At 39.2% G+C, this 20,652-nt stretch overlaps 1 protein-coding gene across 12 annotated transcripts in view; it reads right to left on the bottom strand.

Moving 5' to 3' along the window:
- afdna (afadin, adherens junction formation factor a) overlaps nt 1-20,652 on the bottom strand; it is a 125,987-nt gene that overhangs the window by 30,428 nt on the left and 74,907 nt on the right. For 7 of the 12 annotated variants that reach the window (XM_067384319.1, XM_067384323.1, XM_067384325.1 and 4 more), the window contains exons 14-22: nt 18,856-19,061; nt 15,458-15,478; nt 14,503-14,648; nt 12,500-12,594; nt 11,621-11,886; nt 10,095-10,238; nt 9,538-9,736; nt 9,106-9,209; nt 7,273-7,353 (exon numbers count right to left, since the gene is read on the bottom strand). In XM_067384319.1, the coding sequence (XP_067240420.1) occupies nt 7,273-7,353; nt 9,106-9,209; nt 9,538-9,736; nt 10,095-10,238; nt 11,621-11,886; nt 12,500-12,594; nt 14,503-14,648; nt 15,458-15,478; nt 18,856-19,061 (1,262 nt within the window). The remainder of the gene's footprint in view (nt 1-7,272; nt 7,354-9,105; nt 9,210-9,537; nt 9,737-10,094; nt 10,239-11,620; nt 11,887-12,499; nt 12,595-14,502; nt 14,649-15,457; nt 15,479-18,855; nt 19,062-20,652) is intronic. The other 5 variants (XM_067384321.1, XM_067384329.1, XM_067384324.1 and 2 more) reach the window with 1 other exon arrangement.

Genomic DNA, 20,652 nt, shown 5'->3' with positions numbered 1-20,652 from the left:
CTAACCGGTCTAGAACAAGCGATGAAATAATGGAAACAGTGATGGAAAAAATATGCAATCAGAAGTCATAAATCAGGTTATGGTCAGGATGAATAAAAACAACGTACCGCTATGTGCTCTGCCTTAGAATAGCACAAGTAACTTCTTTCCTGTATGTTATAGGAGTGATATATGATATGATCCTGGACAATGGCTCCTCCTCATAGGGAGTACACACAACAACAGGATGGGGGTTTTCCCAAAGCATCAGCGGGAATACAAACCAAGTGCTGGAAAACTACTTAAAACTGTAGTTTACTCAAGCTACAACATACTGATGATTAAATTTGTTAAGCTACCATTTAAATAGTTAGAGATATCACAAAGTGCAAACATTTAGCAAACCAAATTGCTAGGAGGCAAAAGATGCTAAGGAGGTAATTAAATTACTGGTTTAATAAATGGTAACCCTACAATTAGCCAGAAATTATGCATATGCCGTTTTACGAAGGGCATCAAGGCCTACAACACATTATCTATATTATCTAATGCAGCATTGGAAACTGAGTGCTAGGGCTGGATGGTATATCAAGTTTGTACAATATATCGATAATTTTTTTTTATAAACCATATAGAATAAGGCAATACAATTTAAATCGATATACAGTAGTTTGATACAAGCACATCTGAAAAATAATGGACAGAGTGAGCTCCACTTTGTGATGTCTCTATTTAAATGGTAGCTTAAAAACTTCAGTATGTTGTAGCTCAATATGTTGTGTATGTATAGATTGCATATGTTAAATAAAGTTGTTATTTTTGTTTTGGTTTGCACACAAAAAGTATTCTCGTCGCTTCATAACATTAAGAACCACTGTTGTCACGTGGACTATTTTAACAATGCCTTTAGTACCTTACTGGGCCTTGACAGTGGTGGTGGTGGCTTGCCCTGTCAGATGCTCTGACAGATACTTGTGCTGTTTAATGTGTTTGAGATGTGCTGTTTTTAATAACTTACATTTCACAGGTATATTACCAAATGTTGGAAAGTCATGCAAAAATTTCCATTTTGTTGTCAGAAGTGGACGAGCCTTATGAACATGATTTTCCGCTATACTTTACTTCACAGAATTCAGTGAACATGCGCACCAAACAGACGGACCGCAAATGAATAGGAGAGCAATAATTCTGACTGAAATATACATTTTGATAAAATATTTGAATATGAACATTGTTTGTAGGACAACACTGGGCAGGACTGTGAAATAAAAAAAATAAAAATACAGATTTTTTTTATCTAAATAGAGAAATGTAGAAAATACAGATATATATATATACATATATACCTTGTATATTGCCAATAAAAAATACAGAGATATAGTTTTTAGCCATATCGCCCAGCCCTACTGTTATCAACAAGCAAGCTGAAATACAGATATGCCAATGTGCAAATGAGCAGCTTCTTATCTGCTGTAAGGTCTCAACTTGTCTGAGTCCTGAGGGAGATACGTCGCCTGGCAAAGCTCAAAAGCTTTCTGATTAGACTTTGAAAGTATGTATTATGCTGTGATGAGAAACAACCATTCAAAAACCAGTCTCTCCACATTAAAGAGTGAACCTGCGGTGAGAGACACATGAGAAGCCCTAAGGTTGAGTTCTGAGGCGGGGCGGTTTGCATGCCATCTGAACACGACTGATGTAGGACAGGAGTCTCGCGCAGACCCAGCGGGATAGCAACTGAGCTGACCTTTCCTCAAGAAACTTGCGTTAAACTTGCTTTGATCAAAGCTGGAAACCCTGGCACGCAGAGCTTGAAATGGAGTAAGGTCTATAAAAGCAACTGATAAAAAACAGATGCATGTTAACAAGAGAACTAATTGCTACTGTTTTTAAAACAATGAATGAGGAGATACTGGCACAGAGTTCATTACTGTTTAACAGAAGGCCAAAAGAAGTAAATTCAACTTAGAATATCGCTCTGTTCTTTCTAAAAGAGACTTCTCTGTCACTAGAATGTAAACCTCAGCAACAGAAGAGCATGTTTGAAATGTTTTTATTGAGAATATTGTCAACAATTTGGAGCGCTCTTCTTAAGATGTTTTCTTGTGACAAATTATTAGTAGAGTACTCAAAACATACTCTATGCAAGTACACAAGCACAAAATCTCATTTAACATTCATAACAAAACACAAACGTGTTGCATTCTCAGTGTTGCCGCAAGGTGGCGCTAACATAAGCTGTCTTTCATGGGCACTTTCTCTTTAAGGTTAACTATGGATGCAGAATTGCAATTAAAAATTTGATGAAATGAAGTAGAAATTAAATGAACTGAAATTCATAGAACTTTCAAGGCAAACTTTGAATGTTGAAGGTTTATTGGCCTTATAAGATTTATATCTGAAGGTTTATAGGCCTTACAGACAGAATGATAGAGCGGTGATAGAACTATAGAACAATGATAGCATGATAGAATAATAAATAGAACAACATAGAACGATAGATATATAGGTACAAAGAATGACAGACAGAACGACAGACAGACAGACAGAACTGCCAGATAGATCATATTTAATAAATCAACTTTTGATCACCATCTGATCAGAATTCAGAGGTCAGCTGTTACAGAACCACGCCTCATGTGCAAGTTCAACACCCTTGCATAAGTGTGCATGTTGCCGAGCGTGTGTTGTGGGATTGTATTCTAGGTGTGGTTGTTTTTGTGCTCCTCTTTGAGCTCAAAGAAAATGAGGTAACGCTATTTTAAGGTGACGTAGTTACACGTTACTTCATGTACTTGTAATAACAGTAAATAACGCATAATTACTATAAACTAACCCTAAACCAAACCCTAACCCTAATTCTACAGTAAGTACATGTAGTTAATTAATATTGCTCAGTACTTATTTTAGTAAATGCAATGTAACTGTGCAGCTAGTAGACATCTCGGCATATTCAATATGAGCATGTGAGCACGTCATATTGTAAATAATATTTTACAGGTGCTAAACCCCTTGTAAGCAAAAACAGTAACGGTTATTCACAGCAGCAGGTTATTTGTCTTTCAGTGTGTCAGAGGGTAAAGGTTAGTAAACTTGCACTGGCAACAAGTACTTCTTCACACACAACGGTATACCACAAAGACACATTTACACCACAAGTGGTTGTCTGGCATAGATGGGCATGCATAAATACGCTTGCATCTGCAGCGCAGACATTAGACATTAACAGGAAAGTGTTGAAGTCTGAAGGCGTTCGCTGATAACAGTACTTGGAGCAGATGCTCAAACCACAGAATTCCAGCTTCCTTTGATGGTCCTAAAGCCCCATGCAGCAAGCAAACAAAGTGTACAGCTTCTTGGTCCCACCCTGATGCTTCCTGTCTACGGAAAAGCTTCCCAAACCTGCCATTGCAAATACAGGAAGCCCAGCTTAGGCAAGACGAGTGCCTTGCAACAGAGGTAGAATTGAACTTCAGTCCTCGTGCTCCCCCCTCTTCAGTTTCAAAACACTTGTGGAGACCGTACCCCAAACGCACAGCTTCCTGTTCAAGGTTTATGGTTGTGGATGTGATTGGCAAATCAAGTCTTCAGGGAGCTGCACGTGTAGACATAAATGGCTGAGTGTAATTTGTTAACAGCCCCAGGGAGTCAAGGCAGTGCCTGACCTCTGACAGAGATGGTGGAGTCCACAGGGCACTAGAAAAACAAAAAATACATCCATTCACTGAAACTTGACCCACCACATAATTTCCTGCCCTGATTAATCACCCACAACAAACACAGCACTCTGGAAAAAAAAGCAGCCGGGACAGTAGTGCACTCCTGAACATAGCCGGTCCTTATTGTCAAGTCTAGACGGATGGAAGACAGATGGACTGCTCAGGCTGTCGGCTAATGGTGGGTGCAAAATATCATGACTAACACAAGAGGCTTTCAATAATGAGCTGCTTTCAGCCGACGGACTTCATCACGTCTGAGTGGCCTCCATTCCGGCTCTAATGATCTGCAGACTCTTGGGCTACTTGCTTCAGTTAAGAAAGACCAAACAAAGAGGTCTGTCTTCCTTCATGGTCCTCTGGCGGTGCATTTAAAAGATAGCTCCATTTCTGGACACAAAGGAAACGTCCCTCCTCTGAATATTTTGCTGTAAAGGGACAGAATTATGTCCAAGACATGAGTCATAGCTTAATTTAAGGGTTTGGTTTTACGTGCAAGCTTGACATCCTTTGCTACAAACATAACAATATCTAAGTTTTACTAACAGTCAACTTGCTTGTAGTCCTCTCATGTACTAGAATAGTTCCTTCCTGTTCAACACATCTGCAGGCTTTTCCAATGGGTCACAATTCCCGACTCATCCCTTCTGCTATCTCTGTCAAAGTATGAAATGTCTTGATCTTGATGAATGCAATCTGACAGTTTGAAGCATCTCTATTTGGACAATTGTAGGGGCTTGTCAGGTTTCATTTTGCCTCAGGACTGAAGTAAACTAATTCTTGAGTAGAGTCTGCACCAACACCTGTCAAAAGATCCCACCCCTAGTCACTAGAAAGTGAACACAGAGTCCTAAATCCCTATAGTCAAAAAATTTTCTCTTTTGAACCTGTGATCTAAAACAAAGCGTCACAATGGTATCACTTCATATAAGTTCAGATTAATAAAAGATTAGGAGACATAACATGAGAAAACTTAGAGAAAACACCATGTTCTCCACTCTCAAGAGTCCTCAGGAAATTCAGGCTCGCGTAAGGGAGTCACACATCCTTCCATTGTTGTCATACATGAGGATCAAGAAGCCCACAGAGAAGGAAGTCAGTGAGCTATTGTGCTACAAATCAATTACACAAACAAACAAAAAATTGGGTTTTGCCTTGAGAAGTTCTGCAATAAAACAGAAGACCGATCCAGGAGGCTTTGATTCTTGTGGAAACAACTTATTTTGGTGCCAAAGCAAAATTCAGTGGGAAAATGTCAGGTAGCCACTCATCAGCGTGAGGTATGGAGGTCAGGATTTCCCTTGTTCTTTCCCCTGAAACTCAACACCATCCCAAAAGAGCTGTTATCGCACAAACATCTGCAGCCTGAGAAAATCAAGTCCTGCAACGGTAGCACGGCCATCCAGCTGGACCGACCCCACTGGATTGTTTGCAACAAGTGATGATGAGTCACTAATACTGGGATACATAATGGGGAACTCAATGTTCAGAGCTTGTAATCATTATCCCTGTGACCCTGATTACAAGATACCGCTGTGCACAACCACACATATCTGCGGCTGAAAAAGTAGAAATGCACAGTACAGAGTTTTCTCAAATGAACAGAATGAAATGGAGATATACACCTTGCTACAACATTACTGTAACATTCGGTCCTACGTGTGTTTTTGTACATAAACTGATATAGTTTTAAATATGTGGCGAGAGCCAGTAGAGAAAATTTACCACCTGTACAATGTGTATGTGCATGTTTGTGCAGTCTGGACACATGACTCTGTTTACATTAGCAAAACCTTGCTTTCTAACACTTGATAACATTTGCTGGAATTAATGTGTGCAAGTGTCTCGTCTGGCATTTATAATGAAATAATTCAATTCAACTGTAATGAAATTACAAAAATAAAAACAATTTACACCACTTCCACACTATTAATCTTTGTTAATGTTAATTTTGTACATCTACTAATATATTTATAAATTAGTATCAAACCATTAGTAATACCACTGTTATGAATTTAAATTAACCAAGATTAAAGAACATTTATTCATTTGTAGCTCATGATCCCCAATGCATTTAAATAATGTTATCAAATTGAAACTTACTGTCAAGTGCAACCCTGACAGCAAACTATAAACAAACTAAAGTCACTATGATGTCTTTTTAGCACACTATTAATCTCTCAGCGTTTACTTGCTCACTCTCCCACATGAACAAAAAGACACACACCCCATGTCAAGTGGTTTCTTACCGGCTCCTTCCTCCCGACCACAGAGAACCACATGGTACTGCCCTCCTCTCCGGAGTCGAGACTGAACTGAGAAATCAAATAATAGCGGACCAGGAAAACTTATCCAACTCTTTCAAAGCAGGCAGGTCTACTGACTAGAGACTCCTGGGCTACATTTTAAACACCATATGCAAATATCTGAAGCCAGTGTAGGAAATACCACATCCAGACTGTTATGCAAGAGAAACTCCCACAACTCACTAACAGTTAGGTGAAGTTTTAACGCTGCTCACAGCTGCGTCCCAACTAGCTTCACACCGTGACAAACCGTCTCTCCTCTTTAGATCCTCCCCTTTGTCCCCGAGCGTGCCTTACACCCCTTATTCACTCCTCCTTTCCTTCTCCTCCCATTTTTCACTCCTTCCCTCCCTTCTTTTCCTCCAGTCTACCTCTACCAAACTTCATGCTTCCTCAGAGACACTAAGAGATGAAAATAGAAGCAGTAAAGCGGAGGCTTTGCTATGAAAATAAACAGTTTCTGTTAGCCCCCTTCTCCACCTCCCCTGAACCTGACGCACATCTGGTGGGGAAAAAAAGGTTCTTCTGTCCACCAAAGTGGTGAAACACAGGCTACTGAAATGCAACTGTCTGTTCCATAAAACCCACTATGAAAAAGTAACTGGTTCGTGTTCTAACTGCATATAGCAGTCATTAGTAATAAGAGTTTAGAGTATAAACAAAAACCTAACATGCAATGTTGACATCGAAACTGATCTTTCTATGCTGACGAGAGCAACTGGTGGAAACCTGCCAGAACATTGAATATTTATCTCTTAAATTTTGCCATAAACTCTAACATAAACAACTGCATTTTGGGAAAGTTGTGACGACCCAAAAGACATTTCCTTCTGCTGAAAGCAGCGAACTAGAACAACTCTCTGTCCGACACGGAAATAGAAATGATTTGCTTATGACTTCGCTTTGAATTTGAATGTTTGACAAGCACACAGACCAGCTTGTGACTGAACCAAATCAAGTGTGTCCTCTAAAAAGCACATGCCTGTTTGGACCGTCTGTTATGATCTGAGCCTGGCAAACTATGCCACATCTTTACTGCCCACTCAGATTATAGCAGCTACCAACATCAGGAACCAAAATGGTTCCTCAAAAACTCTTAAAACTGAATCAAAATGCTATCGGACCTAGATTAGAGCCAAAACCAAATGCCCTCCTCAAAGATTTAGATCATTTAATCCCCGCTACAGCACTAAGATCCCTGCAAGACGAAGAAATTGAAAGTGGGGCAATATTATATACCCCCAAAAAGAAATAAGATAACTGCCTCTTACCTTGGCTGCCACAATACTGAGGCCCATCCCATTGTGTTTCTTCAAAGTCACGGTCACAATTTCCGGTTCCTTCCGCATTGGCTGTGGAGAGAGAAGACAGGTGAGTTTACTTGTGAAAAGTACTGTATCTTCAACTTTAGATCCACACTGCTTCTGGGAGCTGTTTCTGGTGACCGTTCCTAGAGCAAACTGAGCTAAGAGGAGGAGGAGGAGGAGGGAGAATTAGGGAGGTTCTGCCACTGCTGGTTCTCAGAGCACAGCAGACCGCAGAGCGAAACGGCGGGCTCTGGAGACGAGTCAAGAATGAAAGCCACATGCGTCGGCTCCAGAGTGCATCAGGCCTCAGAAGACTCGCTTATGCATAGGCCGGGCCTGGGAGAAAGAGACCAGCTTCCCACAGAGGCACGGTGCCACAGCCTTTCCTTTAGTGAGCCCCACTGCGTAAATGCTGCACATGGCACACATTCATTGTACAGGGAACTTCAGCTATGTTACCCATCCACATTGTTGAGAACAGCATGGGGGGTGGGGGCAAAATTGGTTGGGTAAAAAATAAAACTCCCTGCATGCAAAAGGCAAGAGGGCAAGTGTCTTTAGCTTTGCTAAAGCATGCTCTCTTCAAAAATATTATCTGGGACAGCATGTTTTCAAAAAGTCTCAAAAAAAAAAAAAGTGTATTTTACTGTATTTTAATGTTTCTGAGTGAAAGAACATTCAATGTGGAAAAATGGGGGGAAAAAAACAAGGTAATGTTATTTTTAATAATAATGTGGACTAGGATACATAATATATTGGCAAGAATTTAGAAAAGCAGCTATCAGCTACAAAAGTTACCTAAAACAGTGTCTGAATACCTATTTTGCTATCGGTGAACATTTTTTCTGGGCCAAGATGTCTTGATTATAAACATCTTTTATCTTTCAAAATAATGTTTGATGAATCATGTACAGTAAGACCAGGAATGGCAATCCATTTTGATTTTCAGGTCAATCTCACATTTACAATGTGTGAGTTTTACGCTAAGAATTGGTCCTGGGGCAGCCGTAAGAAAGGGATGTGGGAGTGGTTGGGTTGGTCTGGCACACGACCAAGCTGCGTTCATCAGATTTCTGTGTGGTATTTAAATGTGCTCCGAGCTCCAGCTTGGTCTGCTGTGAGGCGGACCAACATTATGTAAAAATAAATAAATAAAAAATATGAGATTATGACATTACGTAAAAAAATCCACTTACGTAAAAATACGAGAGACCGTAAAACTGACTAATTACAGGGAAGGAGGAGTAATTAAGGGCTTTGCGTGTCCAGGGTGAGGAGAAGGATATTATTTACAGCAAGTCCTATGGTCAAATATTGTCCTGTGGTGTAATAGGTGTTGGCTGATATCAGACATTCCCTGGTGCAGTTTTACAAGTATTTCTTTAGTGTCACTATTCCATTTGTAAAAAGATTATCTATCTATCTATCTATCTATCTATCTATCTATCTATCTATCTATCTATCTATCTATCTATCTATCTATCTATCTATCTATCTATCTATCTATCTATCTATCTATCTATCTATCTATCTATCTATCTATCTATCTATCTATCTATCTATCTACCCATCAACCCATCTATCTACCCATCAACCCATCTATCTACTATCAACCCATCTATCTACTATCAACCCATCTATCTACTATCAACCCATCTGTCAATCTACTCATCCATCCATCCATCCATCCATCCATCCATCCATCCATCCATCCATCCATCCATCCATCCATCCATCCATCCATCCATCCATCCATCCATCCATCCATTTATTCATCCAAATGACATTATAACTTACCAGTTCTGATGTGTCAGCTGAGAAATGACTGTCGCAATCGGCTCCTTCGAAATAGATGGTCCAAGTTCCCGGAGAGCGTGGATGAGGGATCAATCTACAGAAACCTGGAGGAGAACAAGCGGATCAAAACATATCCACCAAACGTAAAACTTGAAATCCACTGGTCTCTCACAGTCTTTGTCACACACCTGTAAAAACACACACACTCTCACTCTCTTGCAAAAAACAAATACTGATAGGAATGGCAGCAAACAGACTTTTGTACAAGTCCTTAACAAACCACATTCCACTGACATCGCGTCAGCCTTGAACAAACAAACGCAACAACCTCTGATTCACCATCCACCTGATACTCACTGTGCACACCACAATTGACATCAAACACTCTGAAACTCATTTAGTGAGTCACAGCAGTCTGATTATTGTCCGTACCTCTCTGACAAAGTGGCTCTAGGAACTCTTGGAATCCATTGGGAATGTTCCGCACCACATCGCACGAGTAGCCATCCTCGGGCAGTAGGAAAGGCAGCTGGAGGTCAGGGTCCTCTTCTAGCTGTACTTCCCGCCCATCACTTCGGGCCAGTTCGTCCGCCGTGTTCTCTGCCACAGCCACCACGTGATCGATCAGCTCCTGTGGGCATGAAGGGGACAATGATCATGATGTTACATAAGAACTTTAGCAAAATTTGACGTGCTGCTGCTTTTCTCCTCCATTCATGTTGTATTATCTTAGTAGAGTGATTTTTGAAAAAAAATGTGGTGCGTTTAATTCAGTCAAGGGAAAATTCCACAATGGATAACATCAGCACTTTTACAGTAATGAGTGTGATATTTCAAACAAACAAGAAGGTCATTTTATGAGAAACCCTGAGGTTGAAGGAAATGAGCAGAGCTACTGTAAAAGCTGCACACCTGGTTCGGTTTATCTAAAAAAAGGACACATGTCATCAGACCAAGACTACACAGCCCAAATAAGACAGTTCACTTACAGGAGGAATGTAGGGTTCATCGGGAGCACAGTGGTAGTTGCTCAGCAGAGCATTGAGCTGCAAAGAGTTGAGCTTGAAGCAGGTGTTGTTTATGTTCTGCACGTCTTGCATGGAGTATTTGTCCATTGTGAGGAGGGTCGTTGCCTTGAGAGACAGAGGGTCAGGCATCAAATTAGGACAGTGATTTTTAAACCTTTCAGCACAAGTACAACCTTCAATCAAACCAGAATATTACCAAGTCACTACCAATGCTCCCTCTAAGACAGAACGTCGTCTTTGCATTAGGGTGTTAGATAGACAAAACTATAATAAAATTGTTTATATCATATTTATATATAAAATTAAACATATCTCTGCATACCACTGGTGGTAAGTGCACCACAGTTTAAAAACACTGATGGCAATACAATCATATTTATATGTTTGCACAAAATATGCTGTAAAATATATATTTAAAAAAAATAAAAAATCAGTCACTTGACAGCAATGTCACATTTAAAAACAGCATTTCTATGATATCATAATTGAATTAAAATATTTGTACTTCTAAAAGAAATCCACTGTCACACTGCAAGAGAATTCAAGTGAACTTTCAAAATCTGGTGATGAAAAACTGTCAAAAACATAACACATTAAACATTTACTTTCTCTTATACTGTACATTCATGCACATCTTAAGCTAAAATGTTGATGTTGGGAAGTTGCCTTTGTTAATTATCAACTACCCCTACACTGGAACACAAAAGATTAGTGAAAGCATGAACAGGCGACCTAACCTAAGGTCACATTTTTAAAAATGACACATGATGTTCCTCCATCTTATAAAAAACAATCATCATTTACACAACAGACTAAGCCATAAGAAAGCAACTCAAAACAGCTCAAGGGATAATAATCCTGTTGTGCATGTACACACATGTTTTGCTGATGTTGTGGGGGTAAATGTTTGCAAAAGAATAGAAAGAGCTTTTTATATGGATGTGCCCACAAGAAAAAAGTTTCATAAGTGGGGCAATTCTGGTCTCGATTGTGTTTCAGGATAAGGTTTAGTCATTAGCAGTGGTTTGTGCTAAAATGCACCTGAATATCAATTTAAGGGAGCAAATATTGTCCCTTAATGGAAAAGGTGTGACTGCAGTCTAATTTGAAGAAAGGGGGTATGCAGAAGGATGTTAAATGCCACCATTCTAAAAGGTTTGAGAACCACTGGTCTATAGAAATGCAATTTATGAAAATGCTGTCAAATATAGAAAAAAAAAAAAAAATTATAATAATAATAAAAAGACTAAATATTTGGACCAGATAATGTCTTGTTTAATGTCTAAAAATGACAAAATGTGTCTGTAATGGTTTGGGTTGTAGTAAACATAACTGTTTCAAGTGTAGTAAACATAACCAGTTTAAACTAACTTATAATAGCTTAATTAAAAACAGCAATAAAAAAAATAATGCATAAATAAACATGCAACTCTACAGTAGGTCTTGATAAGTTTAAGTATAACAGTATATATATTTGTGAATGGTACCTGGACTATGCGGCTGAGGTGACAGTCTGCAGCCAGCTCCAATCCCTGTTTCTCAGCCCATGCCTCGATATGGCTGAGCTGTTGTCGTAGGATGGCGCCCCAGTAGTGCGAGCACAGGCCTGAGTCGGCCTCAGTCACCAGCTTGTTAAAGAGCCACATATTGATGAAATGGAAGAGCTGTGAGAACAGCTGGATGGTGAGGGCTGCGTTGACTCTGCACCGCCGCAGAAGGGACATGGCGCCCGTCAGAGTGTGCAGAACGTCGTCTGTGGCAAACAAGGAAAGTCAGGGCTTTTTAATGCAGTATAAACAGAAAAGGTACCATCATTCTTGTATTTATTTTATTTGTAATTAAAATTGTGCAATGTTAAGGAGCTATCGCCATTAGCTGGGACAATTATTTATTAAATGCATTTTTGTTTTTTAAATATTCCCTTTGAAAGAATGTTTATTTATGGGTGGTCCCTGATGTGCCTCACATTTAAAATTAGGTTCCCTTGTAAAAAGGGTTGGGAAACAGTTTTCTAGAGAACTGGAAGTGTTACTGTGTAGCTTAAGATGTTGACATTGTTCTAGTCAAGTGGGCATGTTTGTCCTACTTAGTCTACAATGACCAAGATAAGAGAGAATACAAGACGCTGTAAATTCCCGTCAAGGAACTGAAATATCACTGTTTTGGCCAGAGCACTTCTGCTGTTGAGCTTCAAAACCACCACTAGGTGGTCCCACAACTATTTCAATTCACTTCTAACTAAGACAAAATATTTTTCATCCTTTAAACACAAGTTAAGTGTACCTATCTACTCATACTCATTCATGCTAGGTCAAAAAAAAGCTATGGTTGTGCATCTGAAAATGTAAGCTTGGGTCTCTGCTCACCTATCTTGGGCCTCTGTGGGTTCTGTTCATCGGGATCTTCCAGGAAAGCTGGCATGTAGTTATTCAGATCCGACTGCAGGCAGTGCACCAAGTACCTGCAGGAAGACACATTATTTATTGTCCATATTTATCCACCAGCAAGGGCCTAAAGGAACTTCCTGTAGAATCCCACAGTAAATCTGAGACCTGGCCGCTCCACAAACCGCACGGCCCGCACAAAAGCACAGTTGTTTCAGCTGGTCATTCCAGTGCTTAATGAAACTGAGGCCCTCCGACCGCATTGTTTGTGCTGAAAACCGGCCCCAGGACCGTAACTCTCTCTCATACACCCAAACTACAGCTCAGCCAATACAAGCCAGACCCAGAACATTCCTTACATTCAGCACTTCCTGCCACCTGATAATGGTTACAGGAACACAGTATGAACAAGGTAAAATTTTACAAATCATTTTTGTAACTGACCACTGACCAAATACAATTAAATTATAAATGACTCTTTATATGACATGGAAATAGTGCTGAAATGTATGTATATATAAATTAGAATTTAATAGTTAATTTAAGTTTAAGTGTACATTTTATTGAAAATATATTATGAAATAAATACAGAGCTCAGCATAAATGAGTACACCCCCTTTGAAAAGCAACATTTTAAACAATATCTCAGTGAACACAAAAACAATTTCCAAAATGTTGACAAGACTAAGTTTTATATAACATCTGTTTAACTTATAACATGAAAGTAAGGTTAAGGTAAAGATGAAACTGCAACCATCTCACAGAGACGTCCAGGTCGTCCATGGAAGTTAACACCTCGAGAGGAGTATCTTCTGATGAGAAGGGTTCTAAAGAAGTAGAAAGCCAAACTGGGGTGATTATTTCCCATGACACAGTACGGCGTACACTGCAGAGGAATGGCAAGCATGGGTGCCGTCCACGAAAGAAGCCTCTCCTAAAGCCCAGGCACAAAAAAGCCCGCCTAGACCCATGCTGACAAAGATGAAGACTACTGGGACTCTATACTCTGGAGTGATGAGACCAAGATAAATGTTTTTGGAACTGATAGCTTCAAAACTGTATGGCGTCGCAAAGGTGAGGAATACAAAGAAAAATGCATGGTGCCTACAGTGAAACATGGTGGTGTCAGTGTCCTTATGTGGGGCTGCATGAGTGCTGCTGGTGTCGGCGAGCTGCATTTCATTGATGGCATCATGAATTCACAGATGTACTGCTCTATACTGAAAGAGAAGATGCTACCATCACTCCGTGCCCTTGGTCATCGTGCACTTTTCCAACCTTACAATGATCCTAAACACACATCTAAGGCCACTGTTGGATTTCTGAAGGAGAACAGGGTGAAAGTGATTCAGTGGCTCCTGATCTGAACCCAATCGAACACCTATGGGGAATTCGGTTGAGCATCACTCTTTTTACAGCATCCAGTCTTTAAAAGAGGTCATTCTTGAAGAATGGAAAAAGATAGATGTTGCAAAATGTCGCCAACTGGTTCATTCCATGCCTAGAAGACTTGGTGCTGTCATTAAAAATCATAGAGGCCAAAGTACTAGATGTAGTAGTTTTTGTTTTGGGGTGTACTCATTTTTGCATCACCCTAATTTGAGAAAAACTGAAAATGTGTAATCTAAGTTATATTATTAACCTTACTTTCATGTTATAAATTAAACAGATGTTATATTAAACTTAGTCTTGTAAACATTTTGGAATTTTTTTTTGTGTGTTCATTTAGATATTGTTTAAAATGTTACTTTTCAAAGGGAGTGTACTCATTTACGCTGAGCACTGTATATAAATAAAACATTTATGTTTTTAAAAAAAAAATTTTTACATTTTTTTTTACACACATACATACATATATACATAATGTGTGTGTGTGTGTATATATACACACACACACACACACACACACACACACACACACACACACACACACACACACACACACACACACACACACACACACACACACACACGCAAGCACTAACTTGAAAGCCATCTGAACCAGGTGAGCGAGGACATCCTGTGCATCCAGCGTGATGCGACTCAGATCCTTGTCCTGCTTGATGAAGTTCAGCAGCTCTGAGGCATTAGCCATCCAGAAGGCCAGTGCCCCGGCGATGTTCTTCTGCTTCTGTGCAACGACAGACGAACACAGAGATGGGTCGTTACACACAGCTAAAATGAAACAATCCAACATACAAACAAAAAAGGAAAGAGTTCCAGCCATGAGAAGCACTGAGTAGCACTCCCAGGATAGACATGTGCCTCTGTCCAACCCTCCCGGCCTCCAACAACCAGTCACCGCGTCCAGACAGAGTAGAAATCATTCATGTGTTAGAGTTAGCTCAAGCTAGGTAGGACTGCCTGGGAAGCTGCGATGACTGGTTGCTCTGGATCCCACATCCCTGCAACACAGAGAGGGGATACACACGGTCCGGATCCAACCGGACCCCTGTGTATTCCCGCACTTGTCTATCCCACATAATGACGACGACAGCAACCCCCCCGCCCCACCACGACCCTCCAGAATACGTCATACTGGCCACAGAACGCATCCATTAGAACAATGACGTTAACCACAGACATGAAGTCAAATGAAAAGGAAATTAAAAGTTTCCAAACAAAGCAAAAGAACATGGGGTAGTCTCTCATCCACACTGAAGTGCAGTAAGCAGAGGTCAAAAATGGAAGATGCCGCAATTAAAATGTTGCCGCAATCAGAGTTTGTTTTTTAGTATCACATGGTCCAGGTTGAGTCATAATGAGGGGTTATAAACGATTGCGTCCAGCTGTAGGAGGAGGGATTACTTAGTTGGCTTGGGTTGTTTGCTTTCTGTTATGGGGGATAAAAGAGGCATGGAAGTCTGAGCAAAGCTGACAGATAGAACAGAGAGAGAGACAGGAAGAATGAGACGCCTCCCTAGCAGTGCGAACTCCTACCTGATCACCTTCAGCAATCTCCTGTAGAGATAGTAGGTGTTGGGGGGGGAGAGGGGAGACAGACATCCGACAGGACAGAGAGAGAGACTGTCAACAACAGCCATGGCATGGACAGAATTCACAGGCATGTAAACACAGACATTCACGCTCACACAAAACAGGTCACAACATCATCTTGCACCCACTGCGGTACTTTACGTTCTGACTCTACGTGGTGGGATCCGTCACATTGTTAGGAACCAATTATCCAGCACAATTTTACTCCTTTTTGAAATTGTATATGTACAGTTGCTGCCAGTACAACTGTTTTTTTTTTTTTTTATGCCAAGGATAACACTTGCTGGACGGCTCTAGATAAATGATTTCAGGAACGTTGCAGAAATGTTTATGTAGATACAGGGGAAAGTGTTTTTAAAAAAGTTGCACAAGGTCGTTCACACAACTGTACTTTTTTTTTTTTAAAGAATTAATAATTTCATTCAGCAAGGATGCATTAAACTGATAAAAAAAATGACATTAAACATGTATAATGTTAAGATTTCTTTCAAATAAATGCTTTTCTTTTCAACTTTTAATTTCTGAAAGAATCATGAAAATGTTTTCAGTTTCTACAAATATAATATCAAGCAGCACAGCTGTTTTCAACATTATTAATAAGAAAAAGAACTCCTAAAAGGTGAAAAAATTACTTTTAGCCAATGTACAAAATTTTGGATGTACAAGAATTTGGATTTCCATAAAATACAGAAAAAGAAAATTAACCTTTAAATTAGTTATAATACTAATGCTGGTTCTTAAAGACCAGCATTATTTAAAGATACTCCTTGTAACCAGATTTGGGATTACTGATTATTTGGGATTCAGCATCTAAAATGAGAGACAGACTGTCATTTATATATAAACGGATACAGTCTGTCTCTCATTTTAGATGCTGAATCCCAAATAATGTCTGGTTACAAGGAATATGGAAATTGAATATTTATAAAACAACTATTTGCATTTCAATATTGCAGTTAGCCTATGAGATATATAGTTTGAACACCTGGGTGGGCCACTCAAAAAACTGCAGGCGCTGACCAAAAAAAGAACATAAACAGAGAGCATGTGGACCTCATTTCTGAGCTGTAAAGAGGCGTTCAAAGTCATTTGTGGTGGCAAAATGATGAAAGTGAACATTGGCACTGCAACGAGAGCACTTGCAGTGACTTGACACAGCCAAGAAAGTTTAACTTTATGCAAATGAGCAACGACCACTCATTGACATTACTGTGAACCATTTCACTATTCTGTAGAACTTGTCTCATCCAGTCTCGTTCATGATATGATGTAAAATGAACTGCTAATAGATACACAACTGTTTAAAATTTTGGAGTCTAATTTTTTTTTTTTATGAATTTAATACTTTTATTGAGCAAGGATGCATTAAATTGATCAAAGCAAAAAATTACAAAACAAATCACATATTTTTTCATAGATACAGTTCTTTTGATCTTTCTATTTATCAAAGAACCATGAAAAAAATGTATCCACAAAAATATTAAAAGGTACAATGTGTGATATTTTTTTTCCGCTATAGGTCGCTAGAAGCCTATTCAAAACAAAGGCGTAGTTTGAGGACGCCAAGTTTTAGAGCGGAAACTTGGGACATGTGGTCTCCATTTCAACGGACGGTGCAATCTGGATCTGGAAGTCTGGAAGAACTCATGTTTGTGGATGCGATTATTAACATTACTTTAGTATGAAGCAGAGCAGGGCCGAGTGTTGCGGGAGCTGAACGAGGAACTGGAGCGATTGATCAACACACGCCTCACGAGCAGCGGCACTTTTATTATGACACAGTCGCCAGCGCCGCTTCCGGTTTTCCGGTCATGAGTTTACGGGAGCTGTCCTTGTCGACAGAACCAGCGGCAGATGGTAAACAGTAATTATGTTCCATAAATAAGTATCACAATCCACCATAAAATGTGCAAGAAGTAAATAAGGAACTGCTTGAAGCAAGCTAGTGGTTTGCTGGACGCTAGACATTACTTCCGCATTTGTCCACGGCACTGTTGTCATGTGGTTTCTACGTCAGTAAAGGCGGTAACAAAGGTAACTGACGTCATTGACAGGCGACTGCACTGCCCCGTGTCACTGTTTAGAATGGGTATTCTCTCATGATTTACAAGTAGTTGAAAACATTAGAGATATTGTTAGTAATCAGCTGGACAAAATATATCACACTAGCCTAGTGGTTTTGGGATATTTTACTGCAAAAATGTTACATATTGTACCTTTAAACAGCACAATTGTTTTAGACATTGATAATAATCAGAAAAGTTGAGCAGCAAATCAGCATATTAGAAGGATCATGTGACACTGAAGATTTGATTACTGATGCTGAAAATTCAGCTTTGCATTCTTGTGACATTCTTGAGGTCTTGTGACTTCTCTTTCATGTGGTGCCATTGCTGACGGCATGAAATGGGAAGGGATTTTAACATCCTTTTTATAGTCAATTGTCTGCTGGACACCTGTGTAATGAATAATTAGACTCACCTTTGGTTGAATTCTTGTTAAATTAGACATTTGGGGTCTAAAACGTAGCTTTGCTCCAGAGACTTTCAGTGGGGTGTACTCATTTTTGCATCACCCTAATTTGAGTAAAACTGAACATTTTGTTCTCTAAGTTACATTATTAACCTTACTTTCATGTTATAAGTTAAACAGATGTTATATAAAACTTAGTCTTGTCAACATTTTGGAAATTGTTTTTGTGTTCACTGAGATATTGTTTAAAATGTTACTTTTCAATGGGGGTGTACTCATTTACGCTGAGCACTGTATTTCCCAATTTTACTGTATTTTTGATCAAATAAATGCAACCTTGGTGAAGATATGAGACTTCTATCAAAAACATTTTTAAAAATCTTACAGACCCAAAACTTTTAAAAAGTAGTGTATACAAACACTTTCCCCTGCAGAAGCAACAAGAAATTATTGTCAAATTAGAACAATTTTGTTTTTTTCTGGCGATAAATCTCGGTTTGGTAACTGTTGAAAGCGCTGCTGGGAAAATATGCCGCATGAACCAGGTAAAACAAGGCACAGAGACACAAACACACACGCGCAGACATTTCACATACAAACAAACACAGGGGAAACACTGAGTGCAGTAGTTTAAGCACTGTTTGCTGAGGCAATGACCTGAATCGATGAAAGCAGAGTGAAACAAGCTTTAACGCTACAACTACAAAAGGATGTATAATGTAACTCCACAGAAAGATCTCTACATCAGAGCTACAGCTACATGTCAAAGTATAAATAATAAAGTTATAATATAGTAAAGTTACACACAAATTCCATTATAACAAATAAGGTATCAGAAAATAATTCAAGTAAAATTTGCCGACACCCACCTGGATAACTCCTTCCATCATGCTCACCATCTTGTTGACAATGGCGATGACCTTGTGCGTGCGCTCTGAGGGGCTGATGTCGGGCCGGTATTGGCTGGACATGACATAACGGCAGGTCATGTACAGAACGTAGGTAGGAGACAGCTTGAAGTGCACAGTTGAGCTGTTGGTGTAGTTAATGATGGCAGACAGGAAGGCATCTTCAGCTATGGGGGGTAATCATGAGATAAGGGAAACAAAAAGAGTATTAATTGGGATGGACCAAGAAGCTTTAATGTATCAGTGCTAGATTTTAGCATGCCCATTCATTTTAATGGCAGTTGCATGGCTGGACGTGGTTGCCTTTTTTTTCCCTTTTTTTTGAGCCAGTCACCTGAGCTGTAAATGCCATGTTACTGTTAATTTCATGCTATATTATTACTGGCAGTGAAAAAGCTGTGAAAACCAACTGTAATATAATATTTAATTATATTTAATTTTGCAATGCATATGTTGTTGCAAAAAATGTTATGTGGATCTTGCTTTTATATGCTCTTTAAACACTGCTCTGCCACACCAAATTAAAAGACTGAATCTAACAACATAAAACAACACATAACTTAAAATAATACATAATATAACAACACATACCAAAGCATAACACACTACGACTAAAAATAAGATAAAAAATAACAACACAAAACATAATGCATAACTTAAAGGTGCAGTAAGTGATTTTTGAAAAACGCTGTTAAAAAATGTATTCGACCGAGCACCAAAACACACAACTAGCCAATTAGCAGTAAGGGGCGTATGCTCTCATGAGGGGGAGGAGAGGGAGCTCAGTGCACAAGACATACATTAAAAGAAAGACTAAAGAAAGAGAGAGATGGTAGAGAACATACAAGAGGAAAAGGCCAGGGGAATATAACTTTAAAAAGAAGGATTACAATCGGACAAGAGGTAGGACCCGAGTTAATATCAGAGAAGATTTCCGGCACTGGAGAGACCTTAAGGAGCGAGAAAACGGATGCAGAGGCTGCTTTATTTCTTCTTGTTTTGTTAGTAATGTTGGTATTGCTGTGTTTCACAGAACTAAGATATGCTGTCTTTTGCTTGAATGTGTCATCTTCGCTTGTTTGTTCACGTCTAAACCTCATCCACCACTCGTTTCAAGCATCAGCTCCCGAAGTGTGTCAGAAAAGTTAGAAAACACTACTAATATGTGGTTGTTCCTTTGGTTCCCATTTTAGTGAAAGCTATAACCCCTTCATCTAGTCACATTTGTAATATCTTAGTTATTTGAACTATCGTGTTATGTAGAATGCTGTTCATGACGGTGGAAGGGATGACTTTGCCATTGAAGGAGTAGAGGAGCAAAAAACAATTAGATATTCGACCTGAATAATCATAGTAACACAAATTGCTTTCACATATTGATGACATCATACCCTAGGGCTGAGTGGCATAGTGTGTACGTGAACGTGGGGGCAAAGGCATCAAGCTTTGTTATCCTTTTGGGTAGGGACATGTTTGTTTTGGTGATTTCAAACATCAACAGTGTTTACCAGAAATCGCTTACTGCACCTTTAAAATAACACATTACATATAACACATTTAACATAAAATAATACAACATGTATAACATAAAATAACATAATTTAAACCCAGGTCTTTGTGATCTTATTTTGAGATGCTTTCAACTAAATAAATATGTAAATTGTATAAATTCAAGCAAAACTTATAGTAAGTGATTATTTGCTGTGGGTTGTGATGTGCTAACATATACTCTGTGGTTTTTTTTATTCATTTAATAAA

Source organism: Chanodichthys erythropterus, chromosome 4 (assembly GCF_024489055.1).
Source record: "Chanodichthys erythropterus isolate Z2021 chromosome 4, ASM2448905v1, whole genome shotgun sequence".
Classification (NCBI taxonomy): domain Eukaryota; kingdom Metazoa; phylum Chordata; class Actinopteri; order Cypriniformes; family Xenocyprididae; genus Chanodichthys; species Chanodichthys erythropterus.
This window is presented reverse-complemented; position numbering and strand designations above follow the sequence as displayed.